This window comes from Oncorhynchus kisutch, linkage group LG27, assembly GCF_002021735.2.
Source record: "Oncorhynchus kisutch isolate 150728-3 linkage group LG27, Okis_V2, whole genome shotgun sequence".
NCBI classification, from domain to species: Eukaryota; Metazoa; Chordata; class Actinopteri; order Salmoniformes; family Salmonidae; genus Oncorhynchus; species Oncorhynchus kisutch.
Window position 1 is genome coordinate 8,622,328 of NC_034200.2, and position 22,693 is coordinate 8,645,020.

The 22,693-nt window shown below is 40.9% G+C and overlaps 1 protein-coding gene across 1 annotated transcript in view; it reads right to left on the reverse strand.

Moving 5' to 3' along the window:
• LOC109871484 (protein unc-13 homolog A-like) overlaps window positions 1-22,693 on the reverse strand; it is a 138,124-nt gene that overhangs the window by 105,079 nt on the left and 10,352 nt on the right. Inside the window, exon 2 of the mRNA XM_031806721.1 lies at window positions 15,123-15,152. Within this exon, the coding sequence (XP_031662581.1) occupies window positions 15,123-15,152 (30 nt within the window). The remainder of the gene's footprint in view (window positions 1-15,122; window positions 15,153-22,693) is intronic.

Here is a 22,693-nt window from a genome sequence, read left to right on the forward strand (position 1 = left end):
TGACACATCCCAACATCAACTGTTCAGAAGAGACTGCGTGAATCAGGCCTTCATGGTGGAATTGCTGCAAAAAAAACACTACTAAAAGGAAAAGATTTGCTTGGGCCAAGAAACACGAGCAATGGACATTAGAATGGTGGAAATCTAGCCATTTGGTCTGATGAGTCAAAATGTGAGATTTTTGGTTCCAACCGCTGTGTCTTTGTGAGACGCAGAGTAGGTGGACAGATGATCTCTGCATGTGTGGTTCCCACCATGAAGCAAGGAGGAGGAGGTGTGATGGTGCTTTGCTGGTGACACGGTCTGTGATTTGTTTAGAATGCAAGGCACACTTAACCAGCATGGCTACCACAGCATTCTGCAGCGATACGCAATCCCATCTGGTTTGCGCTTAATGGGACTATCATTTGTTATTTTAACAGGACAATGACCCAACACACCTCCAGGCTGTGTAATGGCTATTTGACCAAGAAGGAGAGTGATGGAGTGCTGCATCAGATGACCTGGCCTCCACAATCACCAACCTCAACCCAATTGAGATGGTTTCGGATGAGTTGGACCGCAGAGTGAAGGAAACGCATCCAACAAGTGCTCAGCATATGTGGGAACTCCTTCAAGACTGTTGGAAAAGCATTCCTCATGAAGCTTTTTGAGAGAATGCCAAGAGTGTGCAAATCTGTCAAGGCAAATGGTGGCTCCTTTGTAGAATCTCAAATATATTTGTATATTAGTTTAATGCTTTTTTGGTTACTACATGTGTTATTTAATCGTTCTGATTATTCTACAACGTAGAAAATAGTGAAAATAAAGAAAAACCTTTGAATGAGTCGGTGTGTCCAAACTTTTGACTGGTACTGTACCACATATGGGGATTCACTCCAGGTGAATCACTACACGAAGAACCAATCAGGCAACGTCTGTCGGAGACAGACAGATCGAATGGCGAAAGAGGTGATGCCTTTCCTCTTTGTAAGGCGCACTTGTCAGTCGTCTGGTCATTCTCAAGCATGCCTCTATTCCTTGTGCTCTTGCGAGCAGGGAAATGCGGTGATACATCGCACTCATATTATCAGAGAACCGGGCTTACAAAAGTAACTAAGTTCTCTTTCAAATACTTTTTCTCCAGATGTATCACATATGGGGAAATGGCCAACTACCATATTGCAGACGCTCTTCAAAGCCAGGGGCGTCCCAACAGCATCACCCATCAGAGGCTCCGACACGGGGGACAAAATGCGCCAAAGAAGTGCAGTGATGTCTAGTCTGTAAAACCTCAAATGTATGAGGAGTGGCCCAACATGCAGTTTCGCAAATCTCTTTAAACAGTGCCCGAGAGGTAGCCATACCTCTGGTGGAATGAACCCACAGGCCCTACAAACCATTGCTACTATAAGACAATATAATAGCCCTATTAGGACAAGAAAAATGTACCACATATTATTTTCAGAAGGAGGAACCACACAGACTCGGATGAGGTGTTTCATCCAAGTCTGTGGTTACATACAGAGCATTTGGAAAGTATTCAGACCCCTTGACTTTTTCCACATTTTGTTACGTTACAGCCTTATTCAAAAATGTATTACAATTGTTTTTCCCTCATCAATCTACAGACAATACCCCATTATGACAAAGCAAAAATAGGGCTATAGAAATTTGTGCAAATTTACAAAATAAAAAACTGAAATGTCACATTTACATAAGTATTCAGACCCTTTACTCAGTACTTTGTTGAAGCAACTTTGGCACCGATTAGAGCCTCAAGTCTTCTTGAGTATGATGCTTACAAGGGGCAGCGTCGCTGCACAGCTATTTTCAGGGCTCTCCAGAGATGTTCGATCGTGTTCAAGTCCGGGATCTGGCTGGGCCACTCAAGGACATTCAGAGACTTGTCCCGATTGCCACTCCTGTGCTGTCTTGGCTGTGTGCTTAGGGTCGTTGTCCTGTTGGAAGGTGAACATTCACCCCAGTCTGAGGCCCTGAGAGCTCTGGAGCAGGTTTTAATCAAGGATCTCTCTGTACTTTGCTCCGTTCATCTTTCCCTCAATCCTGACTAGTGACTGGAACGAAGAAGAGCTCAGTTTTGTTTGTTTGGAAAGTTTGGCGTTTAAAAGTATATTGGAAAGTTCTTGGTAGCTACCTAGCTTCTTATGTTGGATACTGCTTTCCAGTGATCCTGCCGACCAAGGACGGTTCTGAGGAGCTATTTGGCGTTGCAGCTAGCCTAACTGCTAGCTAGCTGGACATAAAGCTAGCGAGGTGTTCTTGAACACAGCCCGTGACGATGTTAGCCATTGTGGCTGGGGCCACGGATTGTCCAAGGTTTGTGGCGGTCTAGATCCCTGCTGTTTGTTGTTTTCAATTTTCCCCGTGACCTGCCCTGTCTGTAACTGTGAGGAGTAACAGCCTAAAATACATTGCTAGCTACCATGACAAAGACCAAAGCCGGCGGGAGTACCGTTGAGGACAGTGCTAGTGGTGTCTCTCCATCACACGTGAAGGATCTTTTAAACAAAAAGGACCTATAAAGCAGTTGTTACAACAACAAGAAAATAGTTCCACGTGTTTTGTCCAAATACTTGAAGATTCTACTAATAAAAGAATGGACGACCTGACCAGAGAGGTCCAGGTCCTGAAGAACAGTGTGCAGTTCTCCCAGGGTCAGCTCGACGAGTTAAAACAGGAGAACGGCAAGATGACAGCAATCTATAAGTCACTGAGAGAGGACATCAGTTCTGTGTGTGAACCCATGATAACAATGACATATAAATCAGACTCTCTCGAGGGACAATCAAGGCAAAAACAACATGGCCGTGGACGGAATTGCAGAATCTGCACGAGACCTGGATGGAGTCTGAGGACAAAGTGAGGGAAATGATCTGAGAAATTGAAGATGGACAACAGGAACATTGAGGTGGAGCGCGCCCACAGGACTGGAAAACCAACCACCGGCCCAGGTGATCTGCCCAGGCCCATAGTGATCAAGTTCCTGAGGTTCAAGGACAAGGTAGCTGTTCTGGAAAGAACTTGAACTTGAGAGGAACATATATCTTCCTAAACGAGGACTTTCCTGAAGCTGTGTGCCAGAAGAGGAAAAACTGATCCCAGCCATGAAAGCTGCCAGAGCGCGTGGGGAAATTGCGAACATCCACTACGACAGGCTCATTGTCCACCATCCCCCAGAAGCCTGGAAGGGATGAGAGAGCCAAGCCTATGGGTTCGTAGCCTCAACCCCGCAGCACACACACACCAATTTATTAATGGACTGCTGAATGTATTTTTTTTTCTTCTCTTGCTTTGTCTGATCTTCTCAATATTATGTCTATCTCTGATAAGCTACCCTGGAAAGGGCTGAAAATAGCCCATATTAATATATGTAGCCTGATAAATAAGGTAAATGAAATCAATAACTTGTTAACATCAGATAACATTCATATATTAGCCATTTCTGAGACTCACTAAGATAATTAATTTAAAATCAAATCAAATTTGATTTGTCACATACACATGGTTAGCAGATGTTATTGCGAGTGTAGCGAAATGCTTGTGCTTCTAGTTCCGACAATGCAGTAATAACCAACGAGTAATCTAACTAACAATTCCAAAACTACTACCTTATACACACAAGTGTAAAGGGATAAAGAATATGTACATAAAGATATGTGAATGAGTGATGGTACAGAACGGCATAGGCAAGATGCAGTAGATGGTATCGAGTACAGTATATACATATGAGATGAGTATGTAAACAAAGTGGCATAGTTTAAAGTGGCTAGTGATACATGTATTACATAAAGATGCAGTAGATGATATAGAGTACAGTATATACGTAGACATATGAGATAAATAATGTAGGGTATGTAAACATTATATTAAGTAGCATTGTTTAAAGTGGCTAGTGATATATTTTACATCAATTCCCATTATTAAAGTGGCTGGAGTTGAGTCAGTGTGTTGGCAGCAGCCACTCAATTTTAGTGGTGGCTGTTTAACAGTCTGATGGCCTTGAGATAGAAGCTGTTTTTCAATCTCTCGGTCCCAGCTTTGATGCACCTGTACTGACCTCGCCTTCTGGATGATAGCGGGGTGAACAAATTTCACCAGCCTCCTGAGGTTGAAGAGGCGCTGCTGCGCCTTCTTCACGATGCTGTCTGTGTGGGTGGACCAATTCAGTTTGTCTGTGATGTGTACGCCGAGGAACTTCAAACCTACTACCCTCTCCACTGCTGTTCCATCGATGTGGATAGGGGGGTGTTCCCTCTGCTGTTTCCTGAAGTCCACAATCATTTCCTTAGTTTTGTTGACGTTGAGTGTGAGGTTATTTTCCTGACACCACACTCCGAGGGCCCTCACCTCCTCCCTGTAGGCCGTCTCGTCGTTGTTGGTAATCAAGCCTACCACTGTTGTGTCGTCCGCAAACTTGATGATTGAGTTGGAGGCATGCGTGGCCACGCAGTCTTGGGTGAACAGGGAGTACAGGAGAGGGCTCAGAACGCACCCTTGTGGGGCCCCAGTGTTGAGGATCAGCGGGGTGGTGATACATCAGTAGCAATACAAGACTATAGCATTTATAGAAGAGACAGAAATGCTTATGGGGGAGGAGTTGCTGTGTGTGTGTGTGTGTGTGTGTGTGTGTGTGTGTGTGTGTGTGTGTGTGTGTGTGTGTGTGTGTGTGTGTGTGTGTGTGTGTGTGTGTGTGTACATATGACAACAAGCTCAGTCCGATGATGCTGTGACACACCGCCCCAGACCATGACGGACCCTCCACCTCCAAATCGATCCCGCTCCAGAGTACAGGCCTCGGTGTAACGCTCATTCTTTCGACTATAAAAGCAAATCCGAACATCTCCCCTGGTGAGACAAAACCGCGACTCGTCAGTGAAGAGCACTTTTTGCCAGTCCTGTCTGGTCCAGCGACGGTGGGTTTGTGCCCATATGCGACGTTGTTGCCGGTGATGCCTGGTGAGGACCTGCCTTACAACAGGCCTACAAACCCTCAGTCCAGCCTCTCTCAGCCTATTGCGGACAGTCTGAGCATTGATGGAGGGATTGTGCATTCCTGGTGTAACTCGGGCAGTTGTTGCCATCCTGTACCTGTCCCTCAGGTGTGATGTTAGGATGTACCGATCTTGTGCAGGTGTTGTTACACGTGGTCTGCCACTGCGAGGATGATAAGCTGTCCATCCTGTCTCCATGTAGCCTGTCTTAGGCGTCTCACAGTACAGACATTGCAATTTATTGCCCTGTCCACATCTGCAGTCCTCATGCCTCCTTGCAGCATGCCTAAGGCACGTTCATGCAGATGAGCAGGGACCATGGGCATCTTTCTTTTGGGGGTTTTCCAGTCAGTAGAAATGCCTCTTTAGTGTCCTCTAAGTTTTCATAACTGTGACCTTAATTGCCTACCGTCAGTAAGCTGTTTGTGTCTTAACGATCGTTCCACAGGTGCATGTTGATTAATTGTTCATTGTTTCTTGAACAAGCATGGGAAACAGTGTTTAAGCCCTTTACAATGAAGATCTGTGAAGTTATTTGGATTTTTACAAATTATCTTTGAAAGACAGGATCGTTTCATTTTATGCTGAGTTTATGTGTGAAATGCTTGATAGTCTATGTGAACTGCAAGAGGTCTACTTTCTTGGAGACCTGAATATTGACTGGTTTTCATCAAGATGTCAGCTCCTTACTGTAACCAGCACCTGTAGGTTATTAAATCAACCTACCAGGGTGTTAACACAACAGGAACAAGATCATCCACATGTTTCGATCACATTTTTACTAATGCTGTACAAATTTGATCTAAAGCTGTATCCGTACCCAATGGATGCAGTGATCACAATATAGTGGCTATATCCAGGAAAGCCAAAGTTCCAACAGCTGGGTCTAAAATAGTATATAAAAGATCATACAAAATATTTTGCTGTGACTGATGTGGATGATGTTAAAAATATTTGTTGGTCTGATGTAATTAATGAGGAGCATCCAAATGCAGCACTTGATGAATTTATGAAATTGCTTCTTCCAATTATTGATAAACATGCACCTGTTAAGAAACTGACTGTTAGAACTGTTAAGGGTCCATGGTTTGATGAGGAATTGAAAAACTATGGTTGAAAGAGAAAAAGGAGTGGCTAATAAGTCTGGCTGTATGTCTGACTGGCTTACTGCAAATTGAGAAATTATGTGACTAAACAAAAATAAGAAACTTTATTATGAAGCCAATAACAATGATATTAAGAATGATGGAAAAACTTGAGTACTTTAAATGAAATTATGGGTAGAGACACAAATTCAACTCCATCTTTCATCGAATCAGATGGCTTATTCATCAAAACTATTTGATGTTGCCAATAATTTAATGATTATTTAATTGACAAAGTAGACCAACTTAGGCAGGAAATGCCAACAAACAGGGAGTAAATATATTCATGCATAAAAAAAACAAATAATGAAAGAAAAGCAGTGCAAGTTTTAATTTTGTACAGTTAGTGTGGGAGATGTGGAAATATTATTGTTAACAATCAATAACGACAAACCTTCTGGCATTGACAACTTAGATGAAAAGCTACTGAGAATGGTGGCTGACTCTATAGCCACTCCTATCTGTCATATTTGTAATCTGAGCCTAAGAGTAAAGTCTTTGTCCTCAGGCCTGGAGGGAAGCCAAAGTAATTTAGCTAACCAAGAGTGGTAAAAGTGGCCTTTACTGGTTCTAACAGCAGACCAATAAGCTTGCTGCCAGCTCTTAGCGAACTGTTGGAAAAAATGGTGTTTGACCAAATACAATGCTATTTCTCTGTAAACAAATTAACAACAGACTTTCAGCATGCTTATAAAGAAGGGCACTCAACATGTACTGCACTGACACAAATGACTGATGATTAGTTTAAATAAATTGATAAGAAGAAGATTGTGGGAGCTGTACTTTTGAATTTCAGTGCAGCCGTTGATATTATTCACCATAACCAGATGTTGAAAAAACTTAAGCGCTATGGCTTTTCAACTGCCATATTGTGGATTCAGAGCCATCTAATAGAAGTCATAGATTTTTTTTTATAGCTGCGTCTCTAAAGTCAAACATGTAAAGTATGGTGTACCGCAGGGCAGCTCTCTACGCCCTCTATTCTTTTCACCAATGACCTCTGGCAGCCCTTATTGCATGGAACTTCCTTCAATCTCATATTGCTCAAGTAAACAGCAAACCTGGTTTCAAAAAACAGATAAAGCAACACCTCGTGGCACAACGCCTCTCCCCTATTTGACCTAGATAGTTTGTGTGTATGAATTGATATGTAGGCTACGTGTGCCTTTTTAAAAATGTATGTAGTTCTATCCTTGAGCTGTTCTTGTCTAATGATGTTCTGCATAATGTCATTCTGTATTCTGTTTCATGTTTTGTGTGGACCCCAGAAAGAGTAGCTGCTGATTTTGCAACAGGCTAATGGGGATCCTAATAAAATACCAAATACCAAAATACCTGCGGCTAAAAAAACATCCCCACAGCATGATGCTGCCCCCACCATGCTTCACCGTAGGGAGGGTGCCAGGTTTCCCCCAGACGGGACGCTTGGCATTCAGGCCAAAGAGTTCAATATTGGTTTCATCAGACCAGAGAATCTTGAACTTACTACAGGTGGACTCAAATGATGATCAATGGAAACAGCATGCACCCGAGCTCAATTTTGAGTCTTATAGCAAAGGGTCTGAATACTTATGTATCCATTTTTATCTTTAATAAATTTGCAAACAATTCTAAAAACCTGTTTTTGCTTTGTCATTATGGGATATTGTGTGTAGATTGATGAGGAAAAACATGTATTTAATCCATTATAGAATAAGGTTTCAATATATTTTATGCCATAACAAAATGTGGAAAAAGTGAAGGGGTCTGAATACTTTCCGGATGCACTGTAGACAGGTCGATTGTGTGTGTGTGTGTGTGTGTGTGGGGGGGGGTCTAATACACTCGGTCAAACAGGCGTCACACACACACGGTATCCCCCCCCCAAAAAATTGCCTTGCTCACATTTTTTCCCTGTCTCTCTTGTTTCTTAGTCCTCCTGGTTTTGACCCTTGCCTGTCCTGACTCCGAACCCACTCTGGCTGTTCTGTCTTCAAGACTGCCTATCCCCTTGTACTGTTTGGACTCGGATTTGGTTGCTGAACCCCTGCCTGGCCTGACCTCGAGACCGCCGTTCGTCTGGTACCGTTTTAAGAACTACAGTCTGAAAAGTTTCTGAAATATACAGGGGCAACTACCGGCTTTTTTAAGTCTGGTTTTTTTTTCAAATATATGTTGTTGTTTTTTATTTCCAAGAGCATTTCATTTCTGGATTGGACTGTTTTACTTTGACACGGCAGTTGTCTCACACCCTGGAAAAAAAGAGGCAAATATATGTGCATAAGCACTAAATTTATTATTTTCTACAGAATAGTTTTCACAGTTTTGCTTCATTACCATCACACTGAACAAAGTGATCCATTATAGTGCTTTTTCAACATTTTACACATCAAGTCACATAAGATCTGGGAAGTGACAGTGGAGAACAAGGATATGAGAAGTAGTAGTGATGGGGGAAATCAATACAGTTACATATTGGGATATTAGACATTCGCAATATTATTTTAGACAATATTGAAAATATTATTTTACGCTAGTTGACTGTACCAAAAATCCAGTATTTTCCCTTCATAGCTTGTTCTCTATCCTCCTTTTTAAATATTGAGCCAATTTGTTTTTTTGCACTTCCATAATTGGCCAAAACTCATTTTCTCATGCCTCTCTTGTCCCTCTGCAGCAGACATATGGGTAATATGTTTGGAACATAGAATCGCAACAAAATCACCATACATATCGCATTCGCACCTGTGTAGTAATATCATATCATGAGGTCCCTGGCAATTCCCAACCATACAAACTTTTGCCTTCTCAATATTGCTCATCACATAATATTTTACCGTCTTTATGGTATATTGTAAAAACCTATTTCCAAAGTTATTTTTAACATTTATGGCAATTTATCATTATCCTGTTATTACCACCACAATCTACACTTTTTTTTTTTAATAGATTAAACACATTAAATATCACGTCCTCAATATAACTAGTTAAAAATGATAAATACATAAACAATGCAGTAACTTGTTGTTATGGTAGCCTCAATGTAGGTATTCAAGCACAGGCAGCAAACGGACATAGTTATGCAATATGGATATTAAAAATACAAACATTCCGGTAGTGCCAAATCCTATAGATAGATAAACCAAACAATCAAAATGTTATTTGTCACATGCGCCGAATACAACAAGTGTAGAATTTACCATGAAATGCTTACTTATGAGCGCCTTCCCAACAATGCAGATAAAAATAAAGAAAATTAACAAGTAGATAAGAAAAAAGTAAAACAAAATAACAATAATGAGGCTATATACATGTTATATACAAGGAGTACCGGTAACGAGTCAGTGTACTGTACTGGGGTACGAGGTAGTTGGGGTGATTGATTGAGGTAAAATGTGCATGTAGCGCAGCAGTCTAAGGCACTGCATCTCAGTGCTAGAGGCATCACTACAAACACCCTGGTTGTATGACAACCGGCCGTGATTTGGAGTCCCATAGGGCAGCGCACAATTGGCCCAGCACCGTCAATTTTGGGCCGGTGTAGGCCTTCATTGTAAATAAGAATTTGTTTTAACTGACTTGCCTAGTTAAATAAAGGTTAAATAAATAATAAAATCACAACCCATTGTGGTTTTGATTCAGTTTTAAACAAAAATTGATGGTTGTATGATCTGATGGTAATGACAGAAGGGGGTTTGTTTGTTAAATATCATACTTTCAGCAACAGAAATACTTTGTTAATTTAATCTGGAACCAAAAACTGATATTGGCTGGGATTATACAATGATTATAATACAAATAAATATTTTACTAACATTTTTTTAAAGAATAAGACAAGCCGAAAGTATCCGTAGTTTCAAAATCACCTACAGATGTAGGACCAGACTATGTATCGATAGGGCCAGGCCATTTTTCTGATCACATGACCTGACCAGGTCCTAGTTATAGCCGCAGTAGCCCAAGTTTAGACACTTTTATGATTTATTTAATTTATTAAAAAGATGTGGTCTAAGGGCATTCCATTGTGACAGCTTGCAAGATACTGTAAGTCATGGTCCAATGACTGTACTTGCTAGAAGCATATGTCCCACGTCCGAAACTACAGCCATAATTTGTAGATGGTTCTTATTGGTGAGGAGCCATTTGCATTGCCGAGCAGTGAACAGGAAATTATGAAATCCGGTTTTTAGATGCTACCTCAGCCTACTGAAATCAAAACCAAACATGGATTGCATGCTGTCTTCTCACTTCACGTGCACACCCGTTTGTTTCACACCCTTGTACACCTGTTTGTTCACACCAGTTTGTCTAGCTAATCAGCCTCGCATTATGGGCACCATGCTTCCCCAGATGGGAAGTAGAGGAAACATGTGCTTGCGTGCAAAGCCAGAACAAAACATTTCCATTCATATTAATGTTCGTTTTGGGTAGGGGGTTAGCATCTTAAAACTGGATTTCATAGCAATGCAAGCAGCACTTCTTCATTCAGAACCGTTTACAGCTTACACTCAGTAAGATATTGGAGGGTAATTGGGAGTAGACAAATGTTGGCTCAATGCTATGGATAATGGCAAATTTGTAGGTGTACTATTTTTAGATTTCAGTGCAGCATTTGATTTAGTGGATCATGAAATAATTTACTAAATTAATGCATTATGGTTTTAAGGAGGTAGCATTGAATTGGGTACAGTCCTATCTAACTGACAGGAAACAGTCCACCTATATCAATGGTTCATTTTCTTCCCCTAATGTGTTAAACTGTGGAATACCGCAGGGCAGCTGCCTTGGGCCACTTCTTTATTTAATATATACCAACGACCTTCCTTATGCCTTTGTTGAAACTCAATCTACTATATTTGCTGATGATACTACAATTTATGCAGCAAGACAAACGGTTCAACAGGTACAGCAGACTTAACAAGGAGATTTGAAGAATATCAGGAAGTGGGTTTGCCAAAACAAACTTGTTTTAAACACCAAGAAAACCAAAGTTATGTTGGTCTGTTCAACTAGGAAAAGGCCAAAACAGCATGGGAAACAATTAAGTATGGGAGGAGTGAGGAAGTGGCAGAAACCAAATTATTGGGAGTGCAGCTAGACAACTATTTATCATGGTCGTCTCAAATAACTAATCTATGTAAAAAAATATATATATGTTAAAACAGCATGCATAATCAGAAGGATAGCAAAATATTTACCAGGAAAAATTATTCAGCAAATAACACAAGCATTAATTGAGAGTCAGGTGAACTACTGTTCGGTGGTCTGGGGAAAAGCATCATCAAGTGAAGTTAGGAGACTGCAGAATGCACAGAATAAAGCAGCAAGGATTGTTTTAAGGTGGAGATATGGTTCTTCTGTTGCAGTCATGCGCAGTGTTCTTGGTTGGTCATCAATCGAGAAGGTAATTGAAAAAAACATGCTTATTTTATTTTATAATATAAATCATTTAAAAAGAAAAGAGAAATAGGCTAAATAACATTTCAATTTAGAGCATTACAGAAATGGAATAAATTAACTGAGCAAACTAGAAACCTTTCAATATATAAATTTAAACATTTTAAAACAATTTAAATATATTATATAGAAATGTTGTGGGACTATGTGAACTAGATGAAGAATCAATATTTTTTTGTTTGAGTATTTATTGGGTCATTATGCATGTTTGTAATAGTGTGAAATATGTGAATGTGATTGTATTATAAATTGTATTTTAATGTTTAAGGACTCCTGGAAGATTAGTCCAAATGGGGACTAAAAGAGATCCAAATAAAGTCCAAATCAATACAGTCATTGACCATGACTCCTCGTAAGCTTTCACAATGTAAGGGAATACCCCCCCTGAAATGGACAAAAATTAATGGGAAAACATTGACATTGGACAAACCATATACACGGTGTCCAATACCACCCAATCCGGCGTTGATTCGTGTAAAGTTGATTGCAAATGCCATATGGCAAATGCCAGTTGTATCACTTTAAAATTCCAACAGGTGGCGAGTGCGCTCCACCTTGGTTTTTCATATTGGAAATGCAACACAAGTCAACATCCAAAAGCAACATTTTGAAAAAGTGCATTTTTTTTCAAAAAAAGTGCTTTCTGGACCGTTTTTCGATATTCTTCCGATTTTTTTGTCAATTACACATGTATAAGAACTGTATCAACATACTTTAGTCATATTTTATTATCATCATCATTTTTTTTTTTATTATTATTATTTTTTTACTTGTGCATAAGGCATATGTTTTCTCCATTTGGAATATGATTTCATAGGAAGTCAAAAGTCAAAAATAGCAACATTTTATAAAAAAAACTTCACACACCCTTAAAAAAGTGCTTTCTGGACCGTTTTTCGAAATTCTTTCGAATTTTCAGTCAATTACACACGTATCAGAACTGTATCAACATATTTTAGTCGTATTTTATTATCATTTAAAAAATGATTTTACTTGTGCATATGTTTTGTCCATTTGCAATATGATTTCACAGGAAGTCAAAAGTCGAAAATGTGAACTTTTATTTAAAAACGTATCACCCTCGTAAAAAAGTGCTATCTGGACCGTTTTTCGAAATTGTTTCAATTTTATGTCAATTAATCATGTGTAAGAACTGTATGAATATACTTTTGTAAAATTTTATTATCATAACTTTTTTTTTTTTTTGTGCATAAGGAATATGATTTGTCCATTTACAATATGATTTCATAGGAAGTCAAAAGTCAAAAGTAACTTTTTCTTTGGCCAAATAACATAAGAAATTTGACGTGCTCAAAAATCCTGCAGAAATGCAAAATTGACTGGTCTGATGAACACAGGATGGCCGGGAAGTGATAGTTGTTCCTTTCCGTCGCTCGTTGTGTTGATTTCATCATGTCCATTTGGTGATTTCACTGTTGAATCATATTGCAAGTGCACGTGCATTTGCAATATGGTTCAATGGGCATTTACCATCCTGAATTTGTCATGCTATAAAAATCCTGCAGGAATGTGAAATTGACTGGCCCGATGAACTCGGGATGGCTGGGCAGTGATTCTGGTTCATCTCAATCGCTCGTTAGGGTTGATTTCAGAATGTCACTTTGGTGATGGTACCTCACTGTTTAAACATATTGCAAATGTACAAAAGTCAACTAGCAAGTCAGTGTCCATCAGTCAATTAGATGTCATTCTGACACCAAACTGATACCAATAGACACCAAACCCACTTTTTCCAACTCATTTAGAAGCCAACTATCACATATGTCAGAGCAGGCCCATAATTCACAGTGCCTTCAGTTTAAAACATAATAAAAACGTAAAACACATAGTTACGTTCTAGCTGCGGGTCCAGTTCGGACATTATGTGTAGGCCTATGTGAGGCGACCCCGAATCCCGAGTTTCGGCTCGATGGGTCCTTCGGTGCCCGAGCAAAACCCTAATTGGTGCTGAAAATCGATTTTTTTTTTTTTCCATGCCTTGCTATGGGGTCCTTGAATGAGCTATCGGACAGAAACGTTGGGGTCCGTCTCTATGGGCCGAGCCGGTTTCAATGCACCTAGTCTTGCGTCTCTGAGACTTTTCTAAATGTCTTCATTTTCGTAATGGTCAAAATGAATTGAAGTCATTGCAAATGTACGTGGCTGTTTCTCGGTCCGAGAACCTTCTAGAGCCACCTAACTCTCCACGCACTATTGACCTGAGGTCTAGAACAGGTTTCTAAAGTTTCGGAACTCTAGGTCTGACGGTTCTTTTTTAGCTCGAACAAAAGCTAACTGTCTGTCTCTACGGACCCCAATACATCCCTCCTTCCAAGTTGTGTGTGTGTGTGATTTAGTTTTCCTTTGAAATTTTATGGGAAAAATGACTGATTCACAGTTCATGGGGGTTGCCTAATCACACATATGAAGTTTTGGAAAGATTTGACTTTTTTAACCCCTCGAAACAGCACCTGAGACACCAATTATGACACTTCCGGTTGTTATAAGTCAACACATATCCTCATTGGGGTATGCTTTTACAGAATCCTGAGTTTTAAGTCTTTACGTTAAGAATTGACTGATTTACACAGGGTTGAATGCACTATGTCTATCAAACTGCAGGCAGGGTATGGATATACACTTTTAGGGTGATTTTAACCACTTCCGGTTGGTCCAGGAAGCTTAGAATCAACACAGGTAGACCTCATACTGGCCTGATGGACTGTTACCGAAGACAGGTTCATACGGCATTCATAACCCATATAGGCTTCAGGTTGAATTTAGGGGTGCAGGCAATGTATAAATATGGGGAGAGAAGTCAATGCAAACTGTTTGATGTAAACACCTTCTTTTAACTGTTAAGGGTTAATGCCACACAGTCAAGGTTAGGCTTGCACGGATCGGGAGGACCTTAGGAACGTACATCAACTCCCTATCACTCCTGGTCACTTTGATTGACTCCACCTTTCGCAGTGCATCCTCCACCATCTCCTTGACTGCAAAGGATCTCCCAAAAACACATCCTTACCCATGAAATGTATTCCAACAAGGAATGAAGCATTATTAGACCGAGGCCTATCTTCATTAACAACTTTAGCCCGTTTTGCACCAGTCTTCAATGTTATAGTTTTCCACTCATGTCCATTAACTTTACTCAACGCGATATCCGATTCAAACAGTGCTTCTGCCATCATCACTTGTTATTCGTCCGCAGGTGGTGGACACCCACCTGTCTCAATCAATGAGAGGAGATTTGAAATACAAGATGGCAATGTACACATCGTTGGATTGCTTCAAGGAGCAAAACATTTATTTTATTTAATAATGCAGCATGTCCTTAATTCCAACAAACCCCCGGCAACTAGACATGAACGTTTAGAAAACGATGATTATCTTCCACGTCAGGAATTGAGGAAGTATCGAAAAGGTTAAGGTTGGTCGAAGATTCTCTGTCCTACGCCAAACAGTACCTATCTAATAATACCTATCAGCCAGCTGGAACAGAGTAATGGTCTGACTAGGCAATATTTTGAATAGCTACACGTACCTTGGGGTCCATCCAGCTTGGCTTTCTTCACTGTGAAAACAGAGGAACAGAGTCACAAAGGGCAACACCATATCTTGACAGAACTCTTACATAAAGAACATAACAGGCAGGATTAATGTTCCTGTTTTGTGGGTAGTTACGAGTCTCACTTTGGTTAATTTCTTTGGATCCCCATTAAGCATCCACTCTTGGGGTCAATACATACATTAAACTATTGTTGTGAATTCTCCAAGGAAATATCAAAACCAACTCATCAAAGTGGCCAAGTGCTCAATAAAAATCAGACACTTTAGCCTGCCTCATGGACAAAAGTGAGTTATGTTTGTACTATACTTTGTTTTCACTGCTCTTTTGCTTGGCATATGCTAGTAGCATTTAGTCCATTTAAGTCTATATGTGATTATAGTATTGGCACTTTTTGTTGTCTAATAATTTGTCCTTTTCAACCCCATACCATTTCTAATAACAATCATACGCGTCGACAGAAACAATAATATATACAGCAAGACACACCTTATATACCCACATCGAGGAATACGTTTGCCTTTGACTTAGAAGCTTTAAAAAAAAAAAATAATTGAAACTCTGCTGAAAACAAACACAGATGAAGGCTTTCATATGTGTCACTGCTTGACATTTGGGGTGCTTTTACACACAGTACACATTGTTGTGGGACAAAATGAGCCAGCAACCCTGTGGTTATAGGACAACTGCACTACCCCAGTGACAACTCCTGGCAGAGGCTTTAGAGCACCCACAGACTGCATTCTAAATTACACCTAATTTAACTTTGTCCGAAATAGCACCATATTTCACTTCAAAAGGGAACTACTTTTGACCAAAGCCCTTTGGGCCTAAAAAGTACTGCACTATATAGCGAATAGGGAGACATTTGGGATTCCGCCATAGGAGGTTACACTAGTATGACTGGCCTGTTGTGTTTTATCGGTGTGGTGTTGCAGTAGATACAGAAGATGGTGGTGATGCTGATGTTTTTGAATGCATAGGCTTTACTTGTCTTGTTACCTTGCAGTCAATGCAAGCGTACACTGTTTGGCGTACACTGTGCAAAACAGATTTAAGCATAACTTTCAATAAAGTTTTCAACAAAAATATATTCGACATCAATCTCCATGGACCTCATTTATCAACAGTGCATACGTTTCATAATAAAAACTGGCGTGCGTGGGCCACATTACTAGGATTTATCAAAATGTCACACACAACATATATATGCATGTTTTCATTGATAAATCACAGCCATATAATTTTTGTGTGCTCGTGAACTAGCGCTACAACCCTGCCTGGAAAACCCCTTCCATTAACCTTTTATGGTAACAAAAATACCCCCATTTGCTGTATGATTTGGAAATGTTGCAACTGGACCATATCCATTTCTATAAGAAAGCAGAAAAGAGTGTGGGCAGAATGTTTTCATCTTTTGCAGTGACTTTAAAAAAATGCATGTTGCCTATAACGAGTGCCAAATACTGGACTCATTCTGCAAGATTGATTGTCTATTTAACAAATATTGCACAACTGTCATAGGCTATGCCGGTCTATTTAGTTGAGCATGGTTGGCTATTGAATGAGCGATGAATAAATGGTAGCCTAATGTTTGTTGTAGAGTTGGAATAAACCAGTCATGTCAGAAAAGGAGAGACATGCCACGCAATATGATTATGATTTAGGCCTATATAATGAAAGTAAAATAAATATATTAGGCGACATTCTGCTATATGACCTTATCAACGGCAAATGCAGCTTTTTGTCATTTAATGTTTTTATTAACCTACCACTATTATAATTCCTGTGCATCAAACACCTCGATTTCCCCCCCCAAAATGTGGTTTCTAAACAGTTTCCACTACAAGTTGTGCGTATGCATGGTCTGAGATTTGCGTGAAGACATGCACACTTTCCTGTCAAGTTCAAAATGTATAAATACCAACCTTTGAGCAAAACTGGCACATGCAAGGTTTAGAGTATTTTTTAGTACCTTTTTATAAATGAGGTCCCAGGGTTGTTTAGATGAAAGCTATAATGCCAAATGTGTTGTTTTTGTAATAAAGAAACAGGGAAGCACCAGTGACTCGGTCAATAAAAAAAAGTTCAATGAAGCAGATGCTAAACTCCAGGACTGTTTTGCTACACAGACTGGAATATGTTCTGGGATTCTTCCGATGGCATTGAGTACATCACATCAGTCACTGGCTTCATCAATAAGTGTGTCGATGACGTCGTCCCCACAGTGACAGTATGTACATACCAGAAGCCATGGATTACAGGCAAAATCCGCACTGAGCTAAAGGGTAGAGTTGCCGCTTTCAAGGAGCGGGACTCTAACCTGGAAGCTGATAAGAAATCCTGCTATGCCCTCCGACGAACCATCAAACAGGCAAAGCGTCAATACAGGACCAAGATTGAGTCGCACTACACCGGCTACGATGCTCGTCAGATGTGGCAGGGCTTGCAAACTATTACAGACTACAAAGAGAAGCACAGCCGCGAGCTGCCCAGTGACACAAGCCTACCAGACAAGCTAAATCACTTCTACGCTCGCTTCGAGGCAAGCAACACTAAGGCATGCATGAGAGCATCAGCAGTTCTAGACGACTGTGTGATCACGCTCTCCATAGCTGATGTGAGTAAGACCTTTTAACAGGTCAACATTCACAAGGCCGCAGGGCCAGACGGATTACCAGAACGTGTACTCAGAGCATGTGCTGACCAAATGGCAAGTGTCTTCACTGGCATTTTCAACCTCACTCTGACTGAGTCTGTAATACCAACATGTTTCAAGCACACCACCATAGTATCTGTGCCCAAGAACACTAAATAACTACTGACCAGTAGCACTCATGTCTATAGCCATGAATTGCTTTGAAAGAATGGTAATGGCTCACATCAACACCATTATCCCAGAAACCCTAGACCCACTCCAATTTGCATACCGCCCCAACAGATCCACAGATGATGCCATCTCTATTGCACTCAACACTACCCTTTCCCACCTGGACAAAAGGAACACCTATGTGAGAATGCTATTCATTGACTACAGCTCAGAGTTCAACACCATAGTGTCCTTAAAGCTAATCACTAAGCTAAGGACCCTGGGACTAAACACCTCCCTCGGCAACTGGATCCTGGACTTCCTGATGGGCCGCCCCCAGGTGGTAAGGGTAGGTAACAACACATCCGCTACGCTGATCCTCAACACTGGAGCCCCTCAGGGGTGCGTGCTCAGTCCCCTCCTGTACTCCCTGTTCACTCATGACTGCATGGCCAGGCACGACTCCAACACCATCATTAAGTTTGCAGATAACACAACAGTGGTAGGCCTGATCACTGACAACAATGAGACAGCCTATAGGAAGACCTGGCCGTGCAGTGCCAGGACAACAACCTCTCCCTCAACATGATCAAGACAAAGGAGATGATTTTGGACTACAGGAAAAGGAGGACCGAGCACGCCCCCACCATTCTCATCGACGGGGCTGTAGTGGAGCAGGTTGAGAGCTTCAAGTTCCTCGGTGTCCACATCACCAACAAACTATCATGGTCCAAACACACCAAGACAGTCGTGAAGAGGGCACGACAAAGCCTATTCTCCCTCAGGAAACTAAAGAAATTTGACATGGGTCCTCAGATCCTCAAAAAGTTTGACAGCTGCACCATTGAGAGCATACTGACTGGATGCATCACTGCCTGGTATGGCAACTGCTCGGCCTCTGACCGCAAGGCCCTACAGAGGGTAGTTCGTACAGCCTAGTACATCACTGGGGCCAAGCTTCCTGCCATCCAGAACCTCTTTACCAGGCAGTGTCAGAGGAAGGCATAAAAATCAAAGTCTCCAGCCACCCTAGTCATAGACTGTTCTCTTTGCTACTGCACGGCAAGCGGTACCGAAGCACGTCTAGGTCCAAAAGGCTTTTTAACAGCTTCTACCCCCAATCCATAAGACTCCTGAACAGCTAATCAAATGGCTACCCAAACTATTTGCACCCCCCTCCCCTTTACACTGCTGCTACTCCGTTTATTATCTATGCATAGTCACTTTAACTCTACCTACATGTACATATTACCTCGACTAACCGGTGCCCCCGCACATTGACTCTGTACCAGTATCCCCCTGTATATAGCCTCGCTATTGTTATTTTACTGCTGCTCTTTAATTACTTGTCACTTCAATTTTTTTTTTTTCAAATCGATTGACCAAGTAGTGAAATCATAGTCACACACCTCATGTAGCCTAGCTCATAGGCCTATATGTTTTGATAAGGTTTGTATCACAACTGAAGTGGCCAAATAACTTCTTAAAATGAAGCACATTAATCCACTTTACAACCGGTGTAGAGCCTAACTGGTAGACATAGGCGGTGCGCGAGTTTCAAGTTTGGGGAAGATCATTTTCACCATAATTTTTTTAACCTTTTATAATAAAGCATTACATGCATTTTCGCATTTGCGGTCCCTTTTGAGTGTTTTCCAGATAATTGATTGCCTTTTGGAACATTCGCACTTGTAGCCTACTGCTGTGTGCACATTGCTGCGCTTATAATGTGAAGAAATAACCTAATAATTGATCAACATTTTAAGCTAAACATTCTGTTCTGTTGCATCAGCCTCATTGCTTTTAAAATGTTTGTTTTTTTAATGTGAATTTGGGATCTATCGCATCCCACAACTGTCCCAGACTAGGTTTGGAATATTTATTTATTGCACAGAAGGACATGTTGACCAATACAATAGGTCAACTTTTGTACTAGGGATGATAGTAGAATGGCTTTTGTTGTTCGTTAGGCCTTCTCATCTAGTTGGCTGATAAAAAGTAGGCTAAATGTGGACAGCTCTTCTAACATCTTCAATAGACGCCTCAGAATTTTATAAGAGGGACTCGCTCAGTTGCGTCCCCGATATCAGTCTTCGAGCCTACTTCTTAGCTGAGATGTCTGTGAGAAGGACCCGATAACGTGACATGCATTGGCTAATACGAATTGAAATATCTGAGAGAGCCATGTGAGTGAGAGGTGCTTCGGAGCACGGCAGCCGGGATAAGGGAATAATTATTATATTCAGCCCAAGGACACAATGGTCACTTTGGCATGGATTTTTGAGGGGGCATTATGGCCACACAAGGAGCATGCTGCCGGGAAATTCGAGACCTGATGAGAATATCATCAACTTCCTTTCAAATTGTAAATGACAGACTGATTAAGGGCGCGCAGCCTGCACAAAACAGAGCTCATGCCTTTCATGCAACTTTTTTCAATGGTCGTATCATGCAGCCTTAGAATGTATTCAAAAATAAAACGTATAGCCCAACGTTTGTAGAACTACTGAAGGTGCATAAATAACTCTAAATTAAGCATATAGGAGTTTCTATTTCTTTGTTAACCGCTCAACACAGAATAGCCGCATGTGCGCACTTCCTTGGAAATCGTTTGGAGAAAATATCCTTTATTTAATTCAGCTATTTTCAATTGTATTCTTCATAATATAAAATAATTCCACAAAATTATAAAATTAACTAGTGTAGCCCACAGCCATATGACATAGATATATCAGGGCCTAACAAGGACAACTCACAGTATGCTATTCTGTTCTTCTGAATTAGACTACAGTTTCTTCATATCATGTTTCTTTAGACCTGTCTAAAATAAAAAAATGGATTTATTGTGATGGTGTAGGCTATATGACAGGGATTTATTAGACTTTTTAAAAAGGTAGATGTTCCAAAGGTCTGCATCAGTGGCTTGTAGACTGTGTGGAAGACAGAAGATGCTAAGAGTGTTTATTTTAATGAACGGTCAATTACCACGAGACCAGTCCGTTTTATGAACATCAAGGCAGACACATGGTGAATTTGTATCCTATATCTTGTTGGTGTGATAAGGTTCATGCTGCTAAACCCCCACCCAGTTAAGTACAGTTAAGCAGTGGTCTCAGCTCACGTGGAACCTGTTCTCCCCAACTGTCAACAAAGTCCCTAAAGCCATTGATGGTGGAGGAGCACGGGAGTGAGAAGCGTTGGCACGGGATGTGAATGCCTTCTTCCCCGAATCCCAGAGGGAAAGGCTCTGGCCAACTCTCGCGCTCCAGGATGTTTACCTGAACTACCAGGTGTGTGTACTCAGGACTGTGCTGCAGCCTGATCCGTTCCAGGCGTGCCTTTTTATAAGGCTGGATAGGAACTGCTGGTGATTGAGTGTGACAATTTTTTTATTTTCACTGAGGGAGTTTTACCCCTCTTCCAGCCACTGCACCTTCCAGGGTTCTTGTACCTGGCCTTTCTCTTAGTCCCTTTAAAGAGCGAATGAGTTTGTCAAGCCTCCAAAGTGGTCAAGCCTCCAATGGGCCTTCGAGTGCACACACGTAGCCTACAGTTCATCATTCCCGCCACTGCCAGAGAGAAGACAGGGAAGAAACCACTATAAACCTACCTCTAGGCTGCTATACATATTTATTTAGTTAGTCATTCTATCATTTTTCATGGAAATTGTGGTAATTATAAATGTAATTGACAGAAATAGTTTTACCAGCTCTGTGTAATCATACTTAGATGTCTGGTTAGACTGTAAACTCTCCTTCCAGACCCATATCAAACATCTCCAATCCAAAGTTAAATCTAGAATTGGCTTCCTATTTCGCAACAAAGCATCCTTCACTCATGCTGCCAAACGTACCCTTGTAAAACTGACCATCCTACCAATCCTCGACTTTGGCGATGTCATTTACAAAATAGCCTCCAATACCCTACTCAACAAATTGGATGCAGTCTATCACAGTGCAATCCGTTTTATCACCAAAGCCCCATATACTACCCACCATTGCGACCTGTACGCTCTCGTTGGCTGGCCCTCGCTTCATACTCGTCGCCAAACCCACTGGCTCCATGTCATCTACAAGACCCTGCTAGGTAAAGTCCCCCCTTATCTCAGCTCGCTGGTCACCATAGCATCTCCCACCTGTAGCACACGCTCCAGCAGGTATATCTCTCTAGTCACCCCCAAAACCAATTCTTTCTTTGGCCGCCTCTCCTTCCAGTTCTCTGCTGCCAATGACTGGAACGAACTACAAAAATCTCTGAAACTGGAAACACTTATCTCCCTCACTAGCTTTAAGCACCAACTGTCAGAGCAGCTCACAGATTACTGCACCTGTACATAGACCACCTATAATTTTGCCCAAACAACTACCTCTTTCCCAACTGTATTTAATTTTAATTTATTTATTTATTTTGCTCCTTTGCACCCCATTATTTTTATTTCTACTTTGCACATTCTTCCATTGCAAAACTACCATTCCAGTATTTTACTTGCTATATTGTATTTACTTTGCCATCATGGCCTTTTTTGCCTTTACCTCCCTTCTCACCTCATTTGCTCACATTGTATATAGACTTGTTTATACTGCATTATTGACTGTATGTTTGTTTTTACTCCATGTGTAACTCTGTGTCGTTTTATCTGTCGAACTGCTTTGCTTTATCTTGGCCAGGTCGCAATTGTAAATGAGAACTTGTTCTCAACTTGCCTACCTGGTTAAATAAAGGTAAAATAAAAAAAATA